Genomic DNA, 26,795 nt, shown 5'->3' on the forward strand with positions numbered 1-26,795 from the left:
AAAATTGAGAATCCTCCAAGAACTATTCGATTACATAATTTTCCATCCAAGATCTAGAAACATGAGGATTCTTATGAATTTTTCGCCTAATGTATTGCGGGATTCTTGTGAAAGTCAGAGCAGCTTTGGAAAATTGTCTGAAGCTAGAGATGCTGGAGTTGATATAAATCTTCGGCCATTTTAGTCATGTTTAAAAAACGTTCTCGTGCCTTTTCCAAAATTATAAAGTATATTCTGAACTGTCACCATATGGTTAGGTCAGGAATTTATCTATTTCATAACGCCAAGCCATTTCATTTGATCGATTTTCAGGAGATTTTATGAAAAAACTTGAGAGATCGAAGTTACCTATTTATCCTTTGAAGTCTAAGCGCGTACAAGCTTGCAGAAATATCTGCCGTCTGACTCGAGCTGTTCAAGCTCAAGTAACATCAAAAATAGCTTGATATTAAATCAAAGAATTAATATCTCAATTCAAGTCAAGTCAAGTTCAAGTATGAAATTTGTCAGAAGCTTCATTTTCAAGTCAAGTAGTTAAAAATGAAATATATGTACAGCTTGTCCCAAAAATACCACGTCAAACGAAAACGGAAAGTAGATCAGAATGTGCTTTACATGATATAAAAATATCGTTTTTATAAAAGACTCAAAGTTTTTGAGATATTATATGTTTTATGAAAATGTTAAATTTTTTCACTTTAAATGTTTTCTCTCATGCCATAGGTTCAATTAAATACTTTTCGAATCAGTTTTTTCCATCGATATTGTTGTATGATTCCTTCAATTTATGCACTGAAAAATAGCAAAAACTATTATACAGGGATTATGAAGAAAATGTTTGAAATTCACATTTTGGAGTAAGTGTTTTTTGTACCTAATTCGATCTGAGGTGGTGTTAAAAAAAAAGCACTGGAAATTTTCTGCATATTACGTTGAAAAGAGCCTATTCTGTGAGGATTTCGAAAAGGTAAAATACTAGTGATGACCCTATTCAGAAAAAAAGATATACAAATGTTCATCGAAAATGGAACATTTCTGTGAGAATCTAATTTCATCGCTTTCACCAAAAAACCTTCCATTTTGCACATTCTGCTGTAACTTATTGAACAATTTCATTAAAAAATTTTAGTTATTCGTTAAATTACTTATAAAGTAAAATTATTCAATGATATGCGCACAGGAGCCTCAATATCAACAAGTCTATTGTTAAGTCAATTCATAAGAATCAGACCAATGAACAATGCGGTGAGAAAGATAATAACCAATTATTATTAGAGAAAATGTTCAAAATAACCATGCATTCGCGAATACTTGCCCTGAATCGATTGAGAAACGATCTTTTAAAGTATCCAAATTTCTTTCCGCTATTTTGACTGCAGAAATACGAATGCGGTCTTTTAGTTCCACTTCATCTCTTATAGGATTGGAATAAATTTCATTTTTTGAACAACCCCAATAAAAAAAATCCAGAGAATTCAGAATTTGGTACAAAAAGATACTTTCTCCAGAATGTGAATTTTAAACATTTTTTTTTCAGAATCCCTGTCAAATATTTGGTGCTACTTTTCAGTGCATAAATTGAAGCAATTATTCAACAATATTCACAGAAAAAACTGATTCGGGAAGTATTTAATTGTCCTGTGGCATAAGAAAAACTAGTTGAAGTGAAAAAATTCAACATTTTCATAAAACATCGAATATCTTGAAAACTGTGAGACTTTCATGAAATAGTAATTTACGTAACAAGTCCGGAAAATAGGGTTTTTTTGGACGAATAGACAAAATTCCAGGACGAGAGTAAGCGAGTCCTGGAAGTCTGTGAGTCCAAAAAAACCATTTTCGGGCGTGTTGCGTACAATATTTTTTCGGCAACCATGTAAAATAACACTATCGCTGCTGCTTTCCATATTTTATTGCGATTGCGATCAAAAAACATGCAAATTTTTGACAACTAATTTCATATGAACTGTCAGCCGTTATCTCGGTTGCTATGGATTCTATGATTCTTTTCCGGCCTAGTCCGGGAAGTACGTACTTTCCGGACTAGGCCGGGAAATGCTACTTTCTCAGAGAAAAAGCGTCCGGGAAGTGAGCACTTCCCGGACGGTTGCCGAAAAACGTTTTTTTCTCATCAGGTAGAGCACATTCTGTTTTCGTTTGACGTAGTCTTTTTGGGACCCCTGTATCATAAATAATTAAAATATCAAGATACTTGACTTGATGAACCCATTAACTACGCGACTGAGCTGATCTAGGTATTCAATTTTTAAGGTTATCCAATACTATCACAGTTCATGTGATACATCTTTTCAACTGGATTCACTTTCAGTATAGCTTTTTCTCAACTCACATTCATACCGTTTTTTCGCATCATGGATGAGATGCGTGCGATATTTGATTGTAGATTAGTTGAAGAGGAGAGAAAGATATTATCTGGTATGAATTTTATGAATGTTTCTCATTCAGATTATATTTTTCAATGTTCATTCAGAAATTTTTCCATATCAACTAAAGTTGGTATGGAATTTGATAAATTCAATTCTACTTTTTTTCGTTGATTTTCCACTTCTTCAGAAATAACGGATCTTTTCAAATATTAGCCAGAGAATACAGATACTTGTCAATAATTTCATCTGGATCGATTCTTAGTGAGACTATTTCTTCAATTCATCAATGAAAATATTTACATATATTATGTTATATTTTTCAATAATTTTCGATTAATGAAAATTAGGAATAAAAAAAATAACAATAATAGAACGTGGGTTCATGATGTTGTTTCCTTTTACGCCTTTTTAAAAAATCTCACTGATATTTATCTGTTGTTGCTATTATGTTGAAAAATATGTCAAAATTATAATTGATTACAAAATTGAAAACACATCAATTCGTTCGATACATCCATTTTGTTGAAATAAAAAAATTAAAACAGCTCTTCATCAGAGCGTCCGTTTATTTATTCGCCAATTAGGCCTTGGAGACCACAGGAAAGCATTTATATAGATTACCTACGTATGTATATATGCAATCTATTATGATGTAATTGTTGTCAGTTAGTTCATCTAAATGAGATATTGTGATGATATCTAATATCCTCCTAAACATTCTATAGCGATTATTATCCTCAATGAACTGAATCTTAATCTATTTGAATTTGTTGTTGTAGAAATTTTTTTTTAGATTCTGCTTGAATTTTCTTTGGTTCTGTTAACGTTTATTATTACCCAACATAAAATGTTGCATCTACAGTTAAATTGTTATTATGAGAACCTATACCCTATGCAACTTTTAGAATTCAGCTTCGACAATTTTCTATTGAAATATGATGTTCTTTTCGATATTCTTCTTGAATTTTTGCTGTTTCTGGTGACGTAGTCACAAGGAAACTTAGCGAGAAGGTTGAAATTGTTATTTTACTCTCAACTCGGTCGAATCTGTTGACATTGAAATACTGAGTATTTTATTCGATATTCTTTTTGAATTTTTTATGGTTTTAATGATGCGATCACAAAAAATTTTGCATGATTTTAAAATTGCTTTTAAACGCGGCATTCAAAATACGAACCAAACTACTAAAGAAAATTTCCGGTCTCTATGTTTTTTCGCTCGTGAGTTATTTCAGCCGGATCGAATTTGTGAGTGGAAAATAAACGTTTGAAACCTCTCTGTTCTCATAATTCGAAAAATATAGACGTCCTTGAGTAATCTCAAAATGACTGACAATGTGGAATCCAGTAAAAAAGTCATCCGAAGTGGAATTGATCACACAGAAAATAATGTCGACAAAATGAAGCACTGTAAATAACCAAAATAACGAATGACGTTCGAAGTCCGCGTGACAATAGCATAGAAGATAATTGTCTTAGTTCAGTGATAAAAATTGTTGAAAATATTCCACAAAATAATTATTCATTTATTTTTCACTAAGCATTCTTCAATTCACATTTCAGCAGATAACATCGTTCAATATCCTTTTATCATCGTTTTTGTTTTCGCTAATAAAACATCCAGTCAACAAAGGAATTGAGCAAAATATTGTCATGCTTCAAAAACATTTTTCTTTATCTAGTCCATCTGTTCTCGAACGAATAGTCTATTCATAATTGCTGGTCGACGAATTCACATCTATGAAATAAATAACGATCTTCAGGTCACGACCTAATTGTAAATTTTAAACAGAATTTTCAATGCGGAATTTGGCGAAACAAAGCAAATTCATGAACGGTTTTGTTTCGAATCAAAATTAAATGGTTTTTGAACGCCCATTGCACGAACATGATTAGCTACTTGAAATTTTCAGGGTAGATTCGGACTTTGAATGACGCGGTTGAGTTAAGGGTGTACACAACCTTTCTTTCTAAAAGGTTCTTTAATACAGATTCATTTTAATTTTATGCTGAAATCGCTGGATCGATTCTTCATATTTTTGGAAGAAACCTTCGTATTTAGATATAGATTAAACTCACTTTCAATTTTCAAAGTGATATAAAACAAATTATCCAAATACCTGAAAGAGTTTTCATTATTACATAACTTGGATGATAATAAACTAGTGGAAAAAATTAAAGGATCAAAATAAAATTCAAAATTTTGAGCTGTTTTTCAAACGGCTGTATTTTTGATAAAAGTGGTCGTATCTCAATTTGAAAAAAATTTTTTTGAGGCTTGAAGTTTATAGTTTAGAGATCTCATTGTGAAAAAATATTTCGAGCAACGTGTACTGCTCAATCCTAATGAAAACGGTAAATGAAATGTCTGTGAAGTAAATAAATAAAAAAAAATAAGTAATATTAAAGAAAACCAAATAGCACTAGAGAATGAAATAAAAAAAATAACAATACCTTAAGCGAACAAGCCAAGCTGAAAAACAACATAATTATAGATTAAACAACTGGAGATTTTCGTCAGAAAACCGTTGTAAATATATCCAAGGTACTAAAAGTAAATTTGAGGGAAGAAAAATATCGACCACAATGGTTGGTAAATAGGGGAATAAAAAGCTACAAGTCACATTTTCTGAAATGAAAATGAATGCTAAAAAACTACAACCCTAAATTCTAAACGAATTGGTGTCACAGAAGTTAAAGTACTTCACATAAATCATGATCTTACGATAGAAAGTCAGTTATTATTAAAAAAGAATCTAAAAGAAGGAAACCGAATATAAATATGCCTGGATAGCAGAAAAAAATGAGGTACCCTCATAGGATCAACTAGAGAATCTCCAAAAATCAAAAAACCAATAAAGTATCAAAAAACAAATCTAAAAACTAAAAGAGACGACACTACGTTGAACATTCTATACTCAAAAATAAGATATAAATATAAGATCATTAAAAGCAAAACAAAAGATTGAAAATTCAAATCATTACCCAAAAAAATAGTCCTTTTTCTTCTTCATCCTCTTTTCAATAGGACTGTGTTCTGTTTTTTTCTGCCTTCTTCCTGTCATTGTTATGGCTCTTATGATATCGAAATCCAGCTTTCTTTCCATCATTCCATCTCTTCGGTGGGCGTCCCAATGGTCTACGTTTATTTGGGATCTGTGGACTCATGGTTCTGTTGGTCTTTCAGGCAGCCTTGTGCTCGTACCTCTTCTACAACGCAACGTTCACTGGATACTGTTACTTCTTGAATTTTGTTGAAACTTGTTGAATTTTGACACTTGATCTATCTTGTACTATCTTACATCGGATAGGCCCATTGGCGATGACTATGGTCTTAGATTTCTTACTGCTGATGCTGATGTTCATGTTCTTCTGCTTTCATTTTAAACTCATACACGAGGCGTTGTAGGTCGTCTTCGTCATTTGCTATCAGGACGGCGCCATTTGCATTGTACTTAATCTTCAGAGAGCGATTTTCCATCTTATAGCCTGCTCTGATCTTTCTGATTTTCTCAATTATTGGATCCATTTTGAGATTAAACATAATGGACTCAGGATCTCTCTGGCGTATGCCGGTGGAAATGCAAATCTCCTCAGTCGAGGTAGCACGTGAACATGGTTGAATGCAATTGATTTCTCTATCAACTGACGCAGGATGAAAATTGCGACCACTGTGGACATATTATACGTTTGAATCCTTGTTGTTCTTCGGAACTGATCACTCAATTGAAGATTTTATTAGCCAGTATCTTAGTGAATAATTTGTCAAGTTAAAATCTTCCAGTTTGAAAATTTAGTGTAGGGTGATAATTAAAATGCTCCTCTCTATTTTTAACTCAACTTCACTGATCGATCACACTATCAATTAGACAGATATTATATTATATTATATTGGAAATGAACACAATAATAAAATTTTTATTAATTAAAATTCTTCATTTCTTTCTTTATCTATATTTGTAGTACCTACCTAGATTCAGGAATACGAAATAACTAATAATAGTGAATTTAAACTCAGTTGTTAGTATCATGATGCATTTTTGTTTTTATATAGCTGCTCTTTCTCGTTTGAGTCTTAACGTTGTTATTACGTATATGCTGACATCAAATGAACATTTAGAGAAGGGAAAAGGAACTCTCAATTCACATGACTATCTGGAGTTCTACCTCAATTCTACTGTTAAGTTAAGATGTTAGGAATTTAACCATCTGATAATCAATCAAATTCCAAAAATTTTTTTTCGAAAATCATTTGAAGAGTTTCATATTTCCAATAACCTTCAAATAAATAAGGATCAAACACTTACATACCATTGAAATGAAATTTTACTTCTAGTTTTACCATCCTATGAGAGCGAGTTTGTACCCATAGATGTCAGCTTTGCAGAAGACCAAAAAATTTGGACGATATCAGTCAATACAGGTTCATCCAATACGCCCATAGTGTTGTTACATGGTTTTGCCGCCTCTCTTGGTTTTTGGTGTTTGAACTTTGAGCCTCTTTCAAGAGATCGACCACTATATGCCATCGATATTCTAGGTAAACTTACTGTATGTTCAATTTCATGATCCTCGGGGCCAATTAAATAATCACTTCTGTGATTGGGTTTTCTCTAGGATTATTAAATTAGATAAATCTTAGTATCTGATGGGTATTCAAAGTGCAGCATGAGCGGTTGACCATAGCCAAGTGGTGAATTAAGGTTATCCAGGCCTTCCAGAAAAATATCTTGTTGTGTATCCTAAGACTGTTAGTTTAGATAGATACCGGGTGATTCATGAAAATTGCCTTAAATTCTGATATCCAGAACTTGTGAATCAGGAGTTCGATTTTGCTTGAATTTTTTGGGTTTGTTTACATCCTAAAACCTTTCAAAACGTTTCAGGTGATTATAATATTTTAGGAAATTACTCAGATTATTGATTTTTTTTTCAGACTTCGAAATATATATTTTTCAGACAACGTTTCAGAGGAATATCCTCATTGCCATAAAAAATACCTAATAAAGTGTAATGAATTCGATATCTACTTCATGCACACTTTTTTCTAAAAGAGTAGCAAACGAAAGAATTAATGTTTTACGAACCTTTTTTGAAATACGGCCCTGTTTTTCTTTCCTTCGTGATAATGTTAGGTAGATGAGATTTAGAATTTCACCTTTAGCTTTCTGTTCAACTTTTCTCCGTTCTAAAACACTCAGCAACTACTGAGTGTTGTAGCACGCTGGATAAAATATTGATTGGAAGTATTCGTGATCAAAATGTGAACTCTTTCGAAACTAGAAATTAAATTAGAAAGAAAATGACGTAACCATCTCGGAAAATGTCCACTTTGAGTGTATTTGCTTTACATCAAAAATTAGTATTGACAATTAATTTTTTGAGAAAATTTAATCCTATTCACCGGATCTCACTCCTCTCGATTATTTTCTGCAAGATTAATTGAAAGATGAGATATATGCCATTGAAAATACTTCACGAGAGCAGTTGCGGTATAAGATTGAAGAAGCTTGCAAAAATGTAAGAGAAAATCTCGATATTTATTAGTAGAGCAATAACTCAGCTTTTTGTTTTGAATGTAATTTCTAATTTCTAAAGAATTCACGATTTGATCATGCTTACTTCTAATCAATATTTTATGCAGAGTGTGATAACACTCAGTAGGTGCTGAGAGTTTAAGTATGAAGAAAAGTTGAACAGAAAGCTATAAAATTCAGAATCTCAGCTGATTACATTATATATTATCACAAAAGAAAGCAAAACAGGACCCTATTCCAAAAAAGTTACATAAAACATGTATTCTTTCATTTGCTACTCTTTTGCCATTCAAAGAAAATATCGAATTCATTACACTGAATTATGTATTTTTTCATGGCAATAAAGATATTTCCCTAAAACGTGTAAAAAATATAGCTTTCGAATTCTAAAGGAAAAAATTCAATAATCTGAGTACCTACTGCCTAGAAATATTAAAATTACTTGAAATGCTTCGAGCGGTTATATGAAGTTAACAAAACCATAAAATTTGAACAAAATAAGACTCCTCATTTCCAAGTAATGGATATCAGAAATTTCGGCCGATTTCCATGAATTACCTTATATCTCAGAAACTAACAGTCTTAGAATACACAACAAGGTATTTTTCTGAAAGGCCTGGATTACCTGCATTCATCACAAGCTATTACCACTAATGTTACACCCGGTATAAGAAATTGAGAAGTCTAAATATATAAAAAGAGAAATGGGAATAGGAGATTTTCTCTAAGGATTATTTGCTAACTAGCGAATCGTGGTAGGAAATGAATTGCCTTAATAATTATATTCCTCGGAAGGTTCAAATATAGGTAATATTTATAAATGTTTCTATAAACAGAATCCTTTTTCAGGCTTCGGACGTTCCTCCAGACCACACTTTAGTGACAATAACTTAGAGGTTGAAAGACAAATGGTTGAGGCCATTGAAGCATGGAGAAAGCAAATGAAAATAGAGAAAATGATCCTATTGGGACACAGTATGGGGGCATATTTATCAGGACTGTATTCCATGACCCATCCAGAAAGAATTCAGCATTTGATTCTGGTTGATGCATGGGGTTATTCTGATAAGTATGAGAAACCCTCGATCCTCCTGAAAATTCTTTCCTTCATATTCTGCAAAGTTGATCCTCTTGAAATCATACGATGGATGGGTCCTCAGTGGGGTAAATATTATTTTTGATTTATTCTAACCTGCTTACCAACGTCATTCATAGAATTCTGTATTATAGTTTCTTAAAAAGAAATGATTTTCAGGTCCATTTGTTATGCTGAAAACAGTACCTGACATTTTCGTTAAAGTTGGAGATAAATTGAATGATCAGTCGATATTACCAAAGTATTGTTTTTACTGTAATGCCTCGCAGGAACCAACGTGAGTATCATTCGGATGAACTTAATTTTTTCAGATTTCAGATTGCTTAGAAATTCAACGAGAGCAAACGAGTACAAAAATTGAATTGAAGATATTATAACGGGAGTTGGAAACTGAAACTTGATAATACAATCTCTACGAATTGAACAAAGTTTCTAGGTCCATCTGTTCGAAGGTTATTTTGTACAAGGCTGGACGATCTGTTGGGAGACAAGCGCTCAAAATCATAATTTCGTTTCGAAATAAACTTAAAAATATTAAAGAACAAGGAAGCTGTCAATAATTTCCGGCAAAATAATAATGTTTCTTCATTTGAAATATAAAAAGTTCCATCTTGAAGATATTCAAGATCAGAACCTTTTCAGTATACTGTGATAAGTAGGTTCATTGTTACAAAATGGCGAATGAACCAATAATCAATATTCTCTGATATCGATTTTCTCGTGGTTATATTTCATTTACCAACGTTTTGAATACCTGATTGATTGGAACAGTTTTATTCCAGAAATTTTTATAGAATTGTCGGAGATTTTGAAATTGTTAATCTTCAGATACACTCAGAATTTCAACGGTCGGATCTGTTGTCACTGAAATATTAGGTTTATTTCGATATTCTGATCGAACAGCCGTCTTTATGGATCTAATAACGCTATTCACATGAAATTTCGCACGAAGCTTACACATTATTTCGGCCCTGGCCTGCTAGGTCCGGTAAACCGGACATTTTGATGGGAAGCCAAATTTTAGGGGCGCAGTCAGTCAATAAAACAAGACATTTTGGACCGAAAAATGTTTTATTTGTTTCTCATTTGTAATCGTCAGTTTCCAAAAACACAATATTAATCAAGAAAGTTTATTTTATCAAGTCACTAACTTGTTAAACTGACAGGTAACTTGCAAAATTTTTACAAGTTAGTAGTATTATTTACATTAGAAAATTTTGTTTTATCGTCATATATGTTGAAAATCATGGTACAATTGTTATTTCCAGTAACACAGATTTTTCCATGTGGGAATGTCAAAAAAAATCTTAGGCTTTCTGTTCCAGGAGGCCGAAGATTTACATATTTTCTGTATAACATGCAAGGCTTGAAGCTGCAGCCATCATCGGTTATGGTGAATCTTCTTGTTGTTAAATTTTTTGTTTGCCGCAATGTCACAATAACGTATTTTTCCATATCTTCTACATCATTCATGTTTAAGGAGAGAATTTCGTCACATCGACAACATCCAAAAATCCCAAATATTGTTACAATTTTAGCCAGCAACCACTGGTCATCAGGAGCATGTAAAAGAAATTGTTCAGCCTCTTCTTTACTTAATACCTTGGCCTTTTTTGGCGTATAACGCTCATTTTTTCGTTTTAGAAACGCTATTACCTTTTGAAATCTGCAAATGACAACTAAACGTCATATTTTTCAATAAATTTTTTGAGGAAAACAAACCTGCGAACAGGGGCATTTTCTTTCATTTCCAAGCAGCTTTTCAGCCTAGACCATTTTGCCCATAAAGTATTAGGGCTGAATCTAGCTGATAGTTGATTCAAGTAGACCAACAAACATCTTCAGTTACCCCAATCACACTATTTTTGTTTTGCCACTTTTTGAAGTCGTCGTATTCTCGCTCGTACCTTGAAGCTGAGTTTGCAGGTAATAAACTTGAAGCTACACTACTGGCTGCCTCAATAATTTCTTTTGGTACATTCATTCTCTCTCTCGCCAAAACGAATGTAAAGAAAAATAAACAGACATGTTCATGGCAACGCTTCCATAGCTTACATAGACTTGTCTATGATAGCTTACGACATTTGAGACAAATTATTGAGATTTTTTTGGAATTTATCTAACCTTTTTACAAATGAGAAACAAATAAAATATAAAACAATACACGCAAGGTAACGGGTTTTACTGGCTCAAGGAGGTAACTGACTCGCCTGCGGCTCGTCAATTATATCCTCCATTCGCCAGTAAAAACCCTCTTACCTTGCTAGTGATGTTATATACTATTCTTAGTGAAAATACTACGCTCTGTAGTAAAATAATTAAATTACCAAGAGCCATTTTTTTTCAAATCGAATAGATGCTCTCAACTTTAGTTATGAAAATACAAAAAGGTTCTAAAATATACCTTTAAGAACTGCGTTTTCTTTTTACTATAGTCTCATAAATCATCGTTCTTTTGAAACAATTCAGGATGATGAAATCGACAAAACGTCCATTGATCAATTTGACAGGGTAATTTTAAGTTGAGAAATACGATTTCATATAAAATTGAAAAGATGCCTGAGGGAAATAACATAAGCTCCTTCAAAGAAAATTCAGAAAAATTAGGCGAAGCAGGGCGGCGAATTTTTTTTTGCCGGAGCGCCAAAATGTCTGGCGGCTGTCCTAAATTCGGCATTCCAAAGTCACTGTATAGAAAAACAGAGCTGGCAAGATGGTTCTCTGGTATTTGGAAGCCAACAACGCTGATGTAGCGGTTAGGTGATTTATTTTTGCTTTTCCTGGTCAATAAGTTCCTTCTATTTAGAATATCGTTCGGAAAAATCCAGTTTCATTAACGTTTGAAGTGAATAGTATTCAGAATTTCTCTTCAAGATGTTCTTGATCTTTCAAATTAACAATTCTAATAACATTTTTAGTCTTCAAGCTAGTTAATATTGAAATTTTTCAAATCGCTCTTGTATACAATACAACAATGATCAACATGGTCAAATCGCGATCATGACCGAGAAAACATCGTTAAATAAAAATATGAGAATCAATCACTTTCAATTTCATTTCCTTCAAAATACTATCTGAGAATTTTGAAACGATGCCGATCGAGATTGACTAATATCGAATACGCCTACTTGTACCTCCCATCCCTCAAAGCGATGCTGGAAAGATAATTTTTCAAATGACTGCATCCTTCTATTTTTTTCAACTAATGGGATTCTATATATATTCTTTGAATACCTATCGTACTGTATACAACGTTACGTCGACAGGATAACGGGTCTGGGAGGATATGAAACTGTGGTTCCGGCGCATTCGCCATTTTGAGATGGACTTTTACAAAATAGCTGTTATTCAAATGGATACATTTTCCTAAAGAATGGTCATATCGGAATTAAAAAAAGTAGTTTAAAGCTTGTAGTTTCTTCAATAGTTTCAGGATCTTATGATGAATTTTTTTCCACTAGTTTATTATTTCAATTTGTAGCGGAAAATTGTGCTAAAACCGAGTGGTAGCTATTGTTTCCACTTTCGTTGTCCGAATCGGACACAAATATTACTTTGTATTCTAAATCCACTGAGTCTATGTCACTTTTTAACGCTTTGAGGTGAAGGTGTAAAAATATTAGCCTTAAAGGTGAAAGAAGATTATACGAAAATGTTAAATGATTTACAAGGAAAAGGTGATTAAAAATAAAGATGTACACTTACAAAGAAACAGCAAAATCAAATTGTTTTGATGGTGATATGTATAAAAAAAAATGTCTTCACCTGTGAGTATCTTTTCTGAAAGTTTTGTTTTTATTATCACTTTTTTCTTCAAAATGACACTAGATTCAGTCAGCATAAGAAAACGGAATGGACCCAACAAAAATTCAAATCTGGTATTCTTCAGAAATATGGTAATAAAAGAAAAGAACTGTTTTTTCAATTTATAAGATATAAGAGAAAAGCAATCGTTTAACTCCTATGATTTTCCATCAAAGCCAAATAATTTTCATGCTAGCAAAACAAAATGGAAAATATTTTGCAGACGTGCCTTATTGGAAACCAGGCATGTTTTTTTAACAAGCATTATAATTCAGATTTTATTTCCAAACTACCGACAAAGAGGAAAGAAATGATTTACAAGGAAAAGGTGATTAAAAATAAAGATGTACACTTACAAAGAAACAGCAAAATCAAATTGTTTTGATGGTGATATGTATAAAAAAAAATGTCTTCACCTGTGAGTATCTTTTCTGAAAGTTTTGTTTTTATTATCACTTTTTTCTTCAAAATGACACTAGATTCAGTCAGCATAAGAAAACGGAATGGACCCAACAAAAATTCAAATCTGGTATTCTTCAGAAATATGGTAATAAAAGAAAAGAACTGTTTTTTCAATTTATAAGATATAAGAGAAAAGCAATCGTTTAACTCCTATGATTTTCCATCAAAGCCAAATAATTTTCATGCTAGCAAAACAAAATGGAAAATATTTTGCAGACGTGCCTTATTGGAAACCAGGCATGTTTTTTTAACAAGCATTATAATTCAGATTTTATTTCCAAACTACCGACAAAGAGGAAAGAAATATGCCGCAAGCACGTGTTGTAATTATTTCATAATTGTCTATATTCAGTTCCTTCCGTTCCGGATTGAGTACTAGAATACAACATAGGACCCTAAAGAAAAGATATAGATAATGTTGGCTGGTGAAGTGCCCGACATAAAATAAATATAAGTGGAAAAAATTCAGGAATTTGTTTGCGTATTTATTGAATTATTGATATTTATTTATTCAACTATTACGGAATTCTGAAAATTAGGGGACCTGACGACGGGCCTGATCGCTCGAAGATATCTAATGCGAAAAAAACCAAACTCCTATAAGTTAAAAACATTTGGCGTGACGTTCTCGACCAATTTAATTGGTATTTTTTCTCACTGTATACCTTATACAACTATGGTGAGAGTAACATGTCCTGGCGTTCATCCCTTCGAATATCGCATTCATCTGAGAAAATGCTTCCGACCTTCACTACCCACACAGCACATTTACATACAATGGTTCCATCCTCAGCAACGTCAATTGTTCAATGGACCTAACCACGCTCAACGCTGCTTGGCTTCGGGTTTCCTAACGTGAAGTGACAATTTCAGCGTGTTATGGGCGACTTTGCTGGAATGGATGTTTTTGAAATCTCATAATATGATATTTTAAATGAAAACATTTGAAGTTATATTGTTCAAATGTTTACGATATAAATAATTTTGAAATATTTAAAAATATATGATTCGAAGATGTCGCTGAAATGTGAGAATCTAACGTTCTGAACCTGAACAAAACTATTTAAAAGTAATTTTGAAACATATCAAATGTTAACGATAAAAATCATTTTTTAATGTTTCCGAAAGTATATGATTATAAGATATTTCAGAAATGTTTCAAACGTTACAGAACATTTCTGAAATATAACAATGCAATGTTCAAAACGAGGTTCCGAATAATCATAATTCAGTTGATTTTGAAATATCTCAGAATTAGTCTTACATTATACATCCAATGGACGTTCTCTAGACATCCAGAACCCTATTATGGACGTACAATTCAAGTCAAATAGATGTATATTGTGCTTATGCTTATTATATGAATGTTCACTGTTGTTATGCAAGATGAATGAATGGATGTTCATTAACATCCATTCAATTTCCATGGACGTTTGGACTGGAAATCGTCGTAAGATACCTACACGTCCAATGGATGTCGTGTGTTGTATAGGTACTCCGAGATCTTATGTATACTCTTCACCGGTGAAATCAGATGGACTGGCACCCTGACCTTAACCACAGTCTTGACCATTCAATGTAATAGAAGGCATCCTCATAATCGACAAATCAGGGATACATTAGAACGCCATACCATCATTGAAACTTGACTATAAGCTGCCTTGCATTGTATATTTTTTCTCGCGTTCCAAGCTCTTTTACGAATCCATCCTGTTCTTCAGCAATCTGAACAATCTGATGATCAATGAAATCGCTCAGTTGCACCTGTAACGCGTTTTGCATGATTTTAATCGAATGACGAATGAAGAGCAATCAGACGATGAATATCACAAGTATTTTTAGGACCTTCCTTGTAAAGTGGCAACAATCTCTCGGACAAAGTCCTGCCTTCCATATCGTCTGGTAGAGTAGGATCTGGATCTTCAGGCCTCTACCGTCCAGAGGTTTGTCGTTCTTCCCTCTTTCGGCTCCTCAACATCACCCAAAAAAGAACGTATTTTTGTAACTCTCACTTTTATACATATCTAGTTTACTTTGCAGTTGGTTGAATCAGCTTTCGTTCATTCTGAAATACTGAAAAAACGTTATTTCTTCGTCGTTAAATTTTTCAAATAATAACATAAACTCTCCTTCTCTTATTTCACTTTCTCTTCATCCAAAATTAAAGCTATGACAGCTAGGTCGTTTTCCGGAAACGCCATTCCAGAAATATGCCTAACTACACTAAAAGGAGCTCGAAACATATTATCAGACTGTATAACAGCTAAGTCTCAAAAGAAAAGGTGATTGATAAATTCCAAAGAAAATATAAAAAAGTCATAAATATTAATTTAGCAAATGTTCACTCCCAATTTATATCAAACAAAATTACATACATATGTACATTACGCGTTTTTTTTACAGAGGTGAAAAGGCATTTTACAGTTTGATTCTCGGACTTGGATGGGCTAAATCTCCATTGATCAAGAGGATGCATAAATTGGATAAAAACATTTCTATTACGGTCCTATATGGTTCCGATACTGTGATGGATAGCCAAATGGGTCCTAGAATAAAAGCCCTCACACCAGATTCTTTCGTCGATATCAAAGTAATTACTTACATCAATTATTAGGAAATCCTGAAACTTATAACTGTGGCTCGGATTTTATAATACCTGCTTTGAGTTATCATTAATAAATTGTTCAACATGTTTTTGTCGACCTAAAAAACACAGCAATCCTCAGAAAGCCTCGCCAAAATTGTACCTAATATAATTACATAGAATTATGTTTCATCTCATTTTAATAATATCTTGCCTTTATTGTAACTGCTCGGTAAATTTATTGATAGCAATATATTTTATCTTTGTTGTCTTGTATTTGTATATCTATTATATTTTATATATCAATATGTTTGTACAAAACTTTTGAAATATTAGGAAAATTCTATGAAAAAGTATTCCACATAAATATATCGAATTTTCCCTAAGATATTCAATGAAATCAATTTTGAATTTTCTATAAAGAAATCAACAATAAGAATTATAATTTCTTATATAAAATTGAATCATCTCAACCCAACGAAGTAAAACACTAACGAGCGTTCATTTAAATTAGTGGACTAGTGTGCTGTGCCAATCTATTGCGCACAACTTTTGTTCACAAAACTTCAACTCAGTAGAATATCACAGCACTCTTGACCACGAATTTATTTGAATGCTCGTTATATTTTACCAATTTCCACAGTTTATTTAGTCAATTTTTATTATCGTTTAATCGCTCTCCTGTATATTTTGATATTGTTGTTTAGTAGCAGTTACTTTTAAAGGTTCGATATGTTATTCTGCATTTGTGAATCATCATCCGCGAAAAAGAAAATATCTAATCTCTCTTTCATTGTTTCTTTTTTATAGGTAGTTGATAAAGCATGGCATCACATATACTCTGAGAACGCCAACCAATTCAATGAAATAGTTTTGAATGCTTGTCAGTTTGCTGACCAGAAGAAACTTTGATTACAAAAAAAGGGACAGAATCATCATCTACAAAATTTGTCTACAGGATATTCATCTTTCAATAAACCATTTTATTTTCAATATTGATGATTCAATTACGAATGATTTAATAAATCAATAAAATGAGATACATACTGATAATTTATTCAACATAACAACTCAATCCTACTCTACACATTTACAAGACTATATTTTAACGAGAGCTGGCTACAGTATATGCTAAAGAATCGAAGTGTATATTACAAACTACAGAGAAAATATATTGAATATTACCACACTAATGATACTTCCCGAGAGATGGAGTCGTGAGTTGCGCATCTCTCGGAAGATCGGAACGACTTGGGATATAAACCCGACCGTTCTACGTCAAAGTCATTATACTCCGCTATAGAGGTGGAAGTGTAAAGGGCTTTGGGTATCATGGGAACGACATTACTCTAACAGAAAGATCACGCAGTGTAGGAGATGTCAAAATTGGGGCCATGCTACCTCAAATTTTTTCAGATCCTATCAATGTCTGAAATGTGCAGAGGGACATCTGACCAAAGACTGTACAAAAACAATGGACACACCTGCGAAATGTGCGAACTGCGGTGGGGATCATCCAGCAAATTCCATAAAGTGTGAGGTATATATAAACCTTTTGGAGAAACTGCACAAAACCTCCAACAAGAAGCAAGAAGAACCAAAAAAATATATACCAGCGCCTTTGCCGAAAGAGAACCCTTGGGAGGAACGCCTGAGAAGACGGGAGGAGAAAGAGAACATCCGTCAAAATAGTTCAAAAGAAATAGAAGAACGCAAAATTCCAAAACAACCAACAGGTGAATTCGGTACATTTACAGAACTCAAAAATGAATTCAACAAATTGAATAACTTCATCAATATCTCAGACTTTCTGCAAAAAATTAGAACTTTAAACGAAAAATTGGCTAGATGCGCATCTGGCTATGAAAAATTCCAAACTTTTCATTCTTTTCTTGATAGCATATAATGACTAGTAAACCAGCACATAGACTTAATTTAGCTTCCTGGAACGCCAACGGAGTTCGTGATAAGGAGTACGAAATTTCGTATTTCTTAAAACAACATTCCATCAAAATTTTTCTTATAAACGAAACAAGGTTAACATCATCGGATAATTTTAAAATAAAAGGCTTCCACGTGGCTAGAATGGATCGTTCAAATAATACTCACTACGGAGGTGTTGCCATTCTCGTACATACTTCAATTCCATATAAAATTTTACCTAGTACTAGTTGTTCAATAGAGAATGTAGGTATACAAGTGGAAAATGGTCCTAAAATAATTTGTGTTTATAATAGCCCTTCGAATAAATTCAGAGAAACCTGCTTAGCAGTGACGGCTCGTGCCCTCGAGATGTGGGTCGGCCACACACACACACACATATATATATATATATATTTTTTTTTTTTTTTTTTAAATTCACACTAGCGTGGTTATATATATATATATATATATATATATAAATATATATAAATTTTCCCACACCCCTTATCATACTTATAACTATATAAATAAATATATATAAACAAATAGATTTCCACGTCACCCAAGAGGACGGGTTGGTTTTTTGTTTTTAATGGGAAACCTCACCTAGAATAGCCCTATTATAACCCAATATAAAAATGTAGTTCTCAAATCAATGAAAACTGAAATAAAATGAAACTCTTGAAAAAACAGAAATGATAAACTATTCAATTATCAACATAAAATATATATTTGAATAAACATAGAGAAAACCTCTCACGAAAACATATAAATAAATGTATAAAATATAAAAAAAATCTTATAAAGACCACAAAAAATATTGTGGAAATGACCGCATGTATTCTGGTCGAAAATGTATGAGCTTGCTTACCCTTTATTCATTTTTATAGATCAAATCAATTCGACGATCTTTCTTTGTCGCGAAGTCATCAATTATTTTCTCGAAAAAAATGTTTCCTCTGGCTAGTTCTTTAACTAAACCTCTTTCGATTGATATCAGTGCCAGGTTATTTAAACGGTCTTGAGACATCATGTTCCTACTGAAAGATTTTATTCTTTTGAGCGCTGAAAAACTTCTTTCTACTGACGCGAATGTTGGTGGTAGGGACAAAATCATACAAAATAACTTATATAATTCAGGAACATCGGAAACAATATTATTTGAGACAATGAATTCCGTAATACCATTCAGCATATTTGAATTGCCGAAGATAGCATTGTCCCAGTACATGATCAGAAAATCAATACCTAACTACTATCGAACGGCATAAATAAGTTTTTTTCTGATTAAGACGTTATATCCCATAATCAACCATTCATTTGAATATATTTATTATATTTTCATGATCTGAAAATCAATAGCTACTATCGAACGGCATAAATAAGTTCTTTTCTGATTAGGACATAATGTCTCATAATTAACCATTCATTTAATTATCAAATATTTGAAATAAACTGTAAAAAGTTGCTGCTTGACGCTCTGCAATAGGATAACCGGCCAGCCGACCCTGTGTATTGGGAAGCGACCTTACATCGAGTTGTTGTGCCGTTCTACTGAGTGGTCGTATTCTGGGCGTATGTCGTAGTATCTTTTCCTTTACGTAGCGCTCTCGGTAGCGCTGGTTCCGCCATCGGCTCTCGGCCGACCTAACGTGATGAGATGCTTTCAGTGATATTCCAGGAGTTGCAATTGTATAATTGTAACATTTGTGTTACATTTCAGACCTAATGTTACGGTGTTACGTACAATTCTGGAATAACTTGTTTGGGGTGATGTTACGAAAAGTAACCATTTACGATTGTGGTTTGTTACAATTTATGAAAGGGAATAACAACGCTGGATGCTTTGGAAATCGAATATTAGGTGGGTCCGAAAGAAAATATTGGCCGGTATAAGTTATATTTTCCTGTTCTGAGTGGAAATATTCATTACCGAGGGAATTTGGATATCGAAATCGATAACTCCGATTGAGTTTGAATGAATTGAATATCTAGAACTATTTTCTATTTCCTGATAATTTTTGGGTCGGCCCGGCCGACCCTGCCGACCCTGACGAGCCGTCACTGCTGCTTAGAAAGTCTTTTAAATAACAGAGAAACTCTTGTAATTGGAGACCTAAATGCCAAACATCGTGTTTGGGGAAATCTCAATAATAATACAAACGGAAGAACCCTGTTGAAATTCTTGGAAAAAAATCCAGACTGTAATCTACATTACTCACCCAGTCCTACCCTATTTCCGTATAACAGCACCACTCCCTCAACAATAGATATTTTATTAGCAAAATCCTTTACCCGTATTAGTGAACTCGAATCTTTACCTGAGTTAAATTCAGACCATAATGTCATAAAGTTTGAAATATTCGGAAACTTTCGTAACAATACTTCCAAAAACATCTTTGACTATTCAACTACAAACTGGAAGGAATTTCGGAGAATTCTCAATGAAAAAATAGTCATAAATAATGCCGTTAACTCTGCTGAATGTTTAGAGCAAGAACTATTGAAATTTTCAGAGTGTCTCACTTACGCACGGAACCGTACGACAAAATCCAAAAGAATCTATCCATTCGCCGAATCACTCCCCTCATATATTGTTGACTTAATTAGACTTAGGAATAGAACTCGCAAACGTTGGCAACGCTTTCGTGATCCCCTAGAAAAAATCAATTCTGAATCACTTTCCGCAATGATAAAAAGAGAAATCCAAATTTATAAAAATCAAGAATGGAATAATAAACTTCAAAAACTCAATCCATCGGACGGTTCCTTGTGGAAAGTAACAAAGACTCTGAAGAAAAAAGATACTACCATACCCCAATTGAATCACGATTCAAATTTCTTTGTCACAGACGGACAGAAAGCCGAGTTAATGGCCAAAACCTTCGAAAAAATTCACAATTTAGATCATTCTGATACTGATCGTCTCATAGAAAATACCGTGTCTGACTTTTTACGAAATTCCAACCAAAGTAACACCGAATCCAATAAATACCTAACAAATCCCTCAGATCTTCAAGAACTAATTAAAACCCTCCCACCCAATAAATCCCCAGGACTCGATGACATCGACAACAAATTAATAAAAAATCTTTCTAAAAAAGCTTTGGTACAATTGACCTATATAGTGAACGCTATCATAAAATTGAGTTATTGGCCCAGAATATGGAAAACCGCAATGGTGATACCTATTCATAAAGCAGGTAAAGACAAACACTCGCCTTTAAGCTATAGGCCTATTAGTTTGTTGCCGATGTTGAGTAAACTTACAGAAAAAGTAATTTTTAACATACTCAAAAAAACGCTTGAGAGGTCGGAAATGCGAGACCCATTTCAATTCGGATTCAAAGAAAAGCACAGTTCAACCCACCAATTAGCAAGAATCATAACCGACACCATCAATGCATTCAATAAAAAACAGAATACAGTGATGGTACTATTAGACATAGAAAAAGCGTTTGATCGAGTTTGGATCCAAGGACTACTATACAAAATGATCAAACTTAAACTCCCCACATTCATCATAAAATTAATTAATTCTTATCTATTAAAGAGAAAATTCATGGTCAAATTGAACCAAACATTATCAAATCCAATCACAATTTCGGCAGGTGTACCTCAAGGCTCCGTCCTTGGGCCCAAACTATTCAACTTGTATATACACGATCTCCCACCATTTCCCAATACGAAAACTGCACTTTTTGCGGATGATACCGCGATTTACGCTCATTCTTTCAGTGCAATAGTGGCTTCGAAATTATTACAATACCATTCACGAATATTGATGGATTACTATAATAGGTGGAAAATTAAAGTAAATGGAAATAAAACCGAAATGATCGTTTCCAGTAGGAAAATTAATGATAGAAATTTAGTTTCGCCTCTCACTTTTAATAATCACATCATCAAACAGAAAGAGTCTGTGAAATATCTAGGATTAACACTAGATTCAAGATTAAACTTCCACAAACACATCGATAATACATTAAGAAAAGCGTACGCCGTTAAAAGGACCCTACATTCTCTGTTGCACAAAAACAGTTTAGTAAATACAGAAAACAAGAAACTGATTTATACTGCACTGATCCGCCCAATTATTACATACGCAGCACCTACTTGGTGTCATTTAAAACCCACACCATTAAGCCCACTACAAAAATTCCAAAACCAAATACTGAGGATGATTTTGAAGAAAAATAGGTATACAAGGGTGACAATACTCCATGACGCCTCAGGAATTGAAACTCTGAAGGAATACATAGATGGCATAGCCTCCAAATTTTATGAAAAATCCTGTTATGTGAGCGATCCGGTTAGTCGGATAACAAAAGTTCGATTCTGTGATAAGAATCGAAATGGTCGGCATGTTCTTCCCTATGAACACCTACCAATTTTCTACGAAGAATATAAACAGTATTCTAAAAAATAGTCATAAAACCCCGAAAGGTAAAACTTAAAACCCCACATCAATAATTTATATTGAACAAATTAAAGCAGGTTTTTTCTTATTTTATTTCCCTGTAAAAACAATGAAAACTTAAATTTATAAAAGAATACTCGACTTGTATGAAATTTCAACTATTGTAAGGTAATAAGGTCTTAGGCGGAGTTGAAGTATGTTTCTTGCTGAGATCGACAGAAAAATGTAGTTTGAAGTAGAGGTAAGCACTCTTATTGAAAAAAGATGAAAAATGTTCTAACCAATGATCTAATTGATATGGTATTTTGGGGAATTGTTGGGGCGATCTTAGAGAAATACGATGTTACGATTTTTGTGGAGGTCGAAAGAGTTAGTTAGTATCGCTTAGGGTCTCTTATTGAGAAGGGTTGAGAATTAGAACGTCGGTCGCGAAACCGGACTTAGATTAAAACAATTTCTTTTGAATATCAGAGTAATTTTTTTTAAGGTTGAATCAAAAATAAAGGAAATTTAGTAGATGATAGAGAGTTGAAGGAATTTTAAGTTTTTTTGGAAGAAGGAACTGTTTTAACTCTAAGAACGGTGGAATTAGGTCAGAAGTGGTAAAATAGGAATTTTTTTGGGATAAAGTTTAGAATTTGTTTTGGAATAAATTAGGTTAGATCGGAGTTCGCGGATCGGGAGTGAAGTGTTATATATAAGAAATTACACGTTTCGAGTGAACAGTTTGAAAAAATTAAAACTAGGTTTAGGCAGGGCCTAAAATACTCATCTAGCATCGTGGGATAAGGGCAAGTCCTTTGGCTATTTACTTTTTATTTTATTTGTTGATGTTGGAATGCTTTTTTTTCGATGAAAATAAGTTTATTTGAGTAGTCCCGATTCTCCCAAATTCAGAGTTGGTATTTTGTTTCTTTTGTTTGAATAACAGATTATTTGAGACATTTTTTGTTTTTTTTCATAAAGTTTTGGCCGTTGAGTCAACATAGAAATTTCAGGGATATTGTAATTTTGGTTATTTTCATTTTTCTTTATTATATTTAGTTTTGAAATTTAAATCGATTTTTATTGACCCAGTAAACTAATCCTGTCCCTAGAGAAAGAAAATCAACTGAAAAGACCTGTCCATTGAAGCGACGGGCCGGATTCACGCATAACATCTTGTGAATTTACATAATTATTAATTCTCCGAGACCTCTGGAAAACCGCTCTTCCAGGGGTTAAAAGAACATCTCAACCGGAGATAAATGAACGGTGGTCAACAATTCTCTGACCAACCCGTTCATGACAATACTACACTAACCCTTCTGAAATCAAAGCATTTATCCAAAAATTACCCACTAACAAATCCCCAGGCGAAGATCAAATTGATAATAAACTTATTAAAAATTTCTCGAAAAAAGCAATAGTCCAACTCAACTACTTGATTAATGCAATCATTTTTTTGCAATATTGGCCAAGTAGTTGGAAAAAGGCTATAATAATCCCTATTCACAAACAGGGGAAAGACAAAACGTCCCCTAAAAATTATCGACCAATAAGTTTATTATCAATGATCAGTAAACTAACAGAAAATATTATTCTCAATAGACTGACAAAATTAATAACCAAAATTGAAATGCGGGATCCTCATCAATATGGATTTAAAGAAAAACAAATATGTAGAATAGCAGTTGAAGCTATTCATAGTTTCAATAAGAAACAAAACATGGTAATGCTGTTTCTTGATATAGAAAAAGCTTTCGGTAAAGTCTGGGTTGAAGGACTGATATACAAAATGGTACAACTAAAACTGCCACCTTTTATCATAAAATTAATAAATTCTTACTTGAAAGAAAGAACCTTTTCAGTTAAAATGAATAATGCAATATCTCAACCCAAACATATTGAAGCAAGCGTTCCACAAGGATCAGTCCTTGGACCCAGACTTTTCAAGCTATTCATACATGATATTCCAGAGTTTCCAAACACAAACTTGGCCCTTTTTGCAGACGATACCGCGATATTTGCTAAATCTTTCCATGCGACTACCGCGAATAAACTACTACAGTATCACACAAACGTTTCAAAAAAATATTATGAAACCTGGAAAATCAGTTTGAATGAGGGTAAAACAGAACAAATTGTTTTCAACAGGAAAACCAAGAACAATAAAATATGTCCACATCTGAAAATGGGCAACAGAACCATAATCCCAAAAAATTCAGTTAAATACTTAGGTGTAGAGCTCGATTCTAGATTAAACTTTCATAAACACATAGATCAAACCCTGGGTCGGGCCTACGCAATGTATACCTTATTCTACCCTTTAATGTGCAGAAAAAGTAAACTAAACAGGGAATATAAAAAACTAATCTACACATCTATAATCAGACCCATCATATAACGTACGTTGCCCCTGCATGGTGTCACCTGAAGCCGACACCATTAAAGCCCCTCCAAGTATTCCAAAACAAAATACTCAGATTGATACTCAATAAAAACAGATACAATACACGTATCACAGAACTCCACGAATTGGCACAAATTCCTACCATAAGAGAGTATGTTGATAAAATATCATCAACATTTTATGAAAAACTGAATTATGTGAGTGATTCTACGAGGCAAATTACCCGTATCCGAAACAACAACAAAAATCAAAACGATAAGCATATTCTGCCCTATGAAAATCTGCCGATTTTCAGGCAGTCTATTTGAACTCTATATATTTTGTACATAGTTTCTTTCAATTTCTTTGAGCAGGTTTTTCATTTTTATTTTCCTGTATAAAATCATACACATCCTAAAACGGAATTACATCATCCTTGTACAAAAAAAAATTGTTTATAGACTTTCTGTCCCTTGTGTTATGAAAACTGTAATTAAGCAAAAATTATTTGCAAGAACTAGCAATTATATATAATTAACAAAAAACTATTGTAAAAAATATTTTGTATGAAAAACGTGTAAATAAACTTTTCTTCTTTCTTTCTTTCTTTCTTGCAAAGGGCAGGAAGAAGAATACAGACATCGTGACTTAGCGATTAAACGCCTTATCGGGTAAGTGCTCAAAGAATAAAAAGAATTGGTGATCCAAAGGCCTGTTGCACCATACTACCACAGATTACTAGTCTGTGATACTACTCTACAACTCTTCACTTTTCATATTAATTCCGTCGGTGTCGCACGAAAAACATTCAGTTTTCCGAAGTAAAAAGTCAAGAATAGGAAAAATTTTCAAATAATAAGATGCAACAAGCCCTAACATTACTTCTAACGTATTGTTCAATAGCATTATTTTTCACTTTGGAAATTTGACAAATTGCAAAGAGAAGAGTAGTTAGATGCAATAAGCCCTCTTATTCAATCCATATCGCTGAATTATCCCGATTGTGGTTAGCATAGACTATTTATTATTTATTTTAGTTTGTCTATGGTGGTTAGCACTGTTATCACTTATTCTATGCAGTGAAATATTCATTTCTCTGAACAATCAACATTTACTAATCTATTTACTCGAAACAGAGAGTTATTGCAACGCACAAATAAGCGATCTTTTATTAAAGGATCCTGTAATAAAGGATCCTCTATCGTGGACGTTAAAAGTGAACTATTGCAAGATGCTTTTAACGAAAGTCAGTAAAGTGACAGATCTTTAAATTTGACATATTTATATTTGTTCACCTTTATTTAGTATTCTGATAAATCAGATGATTGAATGATTCATTTGGTAAAAGTTCATAATCGAAAATGAAAGAACAAATAGCGTTAGCAATTTTAGCTGGGACCATTATTGAGGAATTGATTTTTCATAATAGATACAGTTGGTGTAGAAAATATATCAAAACCAATTGAAACAAATCGACTACCTAGTTGACTTGGAAAATTTTTACTGCAAGTCTCGCAATCATTATCGAAGTTTATATTTATAACTGCAAACTTCATTGTGGAAAATCATGGACACCTCTGAGATAATTTGAATGCACATAAGTGGCTTTATAGAAATAGTTATCAGCTACATGTACAGGTAAGCTATTAGCTGAATTGAACTTAAATTATATATTATATTACCTTAATTCGTTTTTAGTCTACCAATTCGTAATATGGGAGGAGCTGTACCAAACTACTGGGGTTTTATCGATGGAACTATTAGAGAAACTTGTTGACAAAGTATCATCACTATGTAAAATATCAGTCTACTTTATGTACCTGTTTGAATGGAAGTAATCAAGTATTTCTTTTTATGTTAAACCACCAGTATTGGAAGATTATTTTGTTTAACAGAATTATGTATTTTTGTACCTTATCCTACAATAACTTTGAAAAAAGTGTACTTAACGTATAATTTTATAATAACATTACTGATAATTATTTTGGTTCTGCATTGTGATTTGCTTTTTTTATGCTATGTTGATCCAAAATATAAAAAAGTACTTAGGTAACAAGTTTATCATTTTTCTTTCAAAACAATCCCATTGGTGTGTCCATATTACAGAATAAATTACTTATATTCAATATAAAAAAAATAATATTCAGTATGCAGTAGCTTTCTGTAACAATACTACATTATACATATAGGTAAATTCTTATTTATAACAAA

At 32.9% G+C, this 26,795-nt stretch overlaps 1 protein-coding gene across 1 annotated transcript; it reads left to right on the plus strand.

The window, feature by feature from the left end:
- Positions 1-2,312: 2,312 nt before the first annotated feature.
- On the plus strand, positions 2,313-16,910 carry LOC123670636 ((Lyso)-N-acylphosphatidylethanolamine lipase-like). Its single transcript, XM_045604150.1, has 6 exons — positions 2,313-2,436; positions 6,724-6,927; positions 8,774-9,088; positions 9,180-9,297; positions 15,690-15,876; positions 16,681-16,910. The coding sequence occupies exons 1-6, from the start codon at positions 2,373-2,375 to the stop codon at positions 16,780-16,782; spliced, it is 990 nt and encodes a 329-aa protein (XP_045460106.1). The 5' UTR covers positions 2,313-2,372; the 3' UTR covers positions 16,783-16,910.
- The last annotated feature ends 9,885 nt before the right edge of the window (positions 16,911-26,795 follow it).

The sequence above is a fragment of the Harmonia axyridis genome, chromosome 1 (genome assembly GCF_914767665.1).
Source record: "Harmonia axyridis chromosome 1, icHarAxyr1.1, whole genome shotgun sequence".
Lineage (NCBI taxonomy): Eukaryota > Metazoa > Arthropoda > Insecta > Coleoptera > Coccinellidae > Harmonia > Harmonia axyridis.

Excerpts from the sequence above, each read along its gene's own strand:
- LOC123670636 (XM_045604150.1), top strand. The coding sequence starts at position 2,373 with ATGGATGAGATGCGTGCGATATTTGATTGTAGATTAGTTGAAGAGGAG. Across the intron at positions 2,437-6,723 it reads GGAGAGAAAGATATTATCTG|TTTTACCATCCTATGAGAGC; the intron begins GTATGAATTTTA and ends TTTTACTTCTAG. Across the intron at positions 15,877-16,680 it reads ATTCTTTCGTCGATATCAAA|GTAGTTGATAAAGCATGGCA; the intron begins GTAATTACTTAC and ends TCTTTTTTATAG.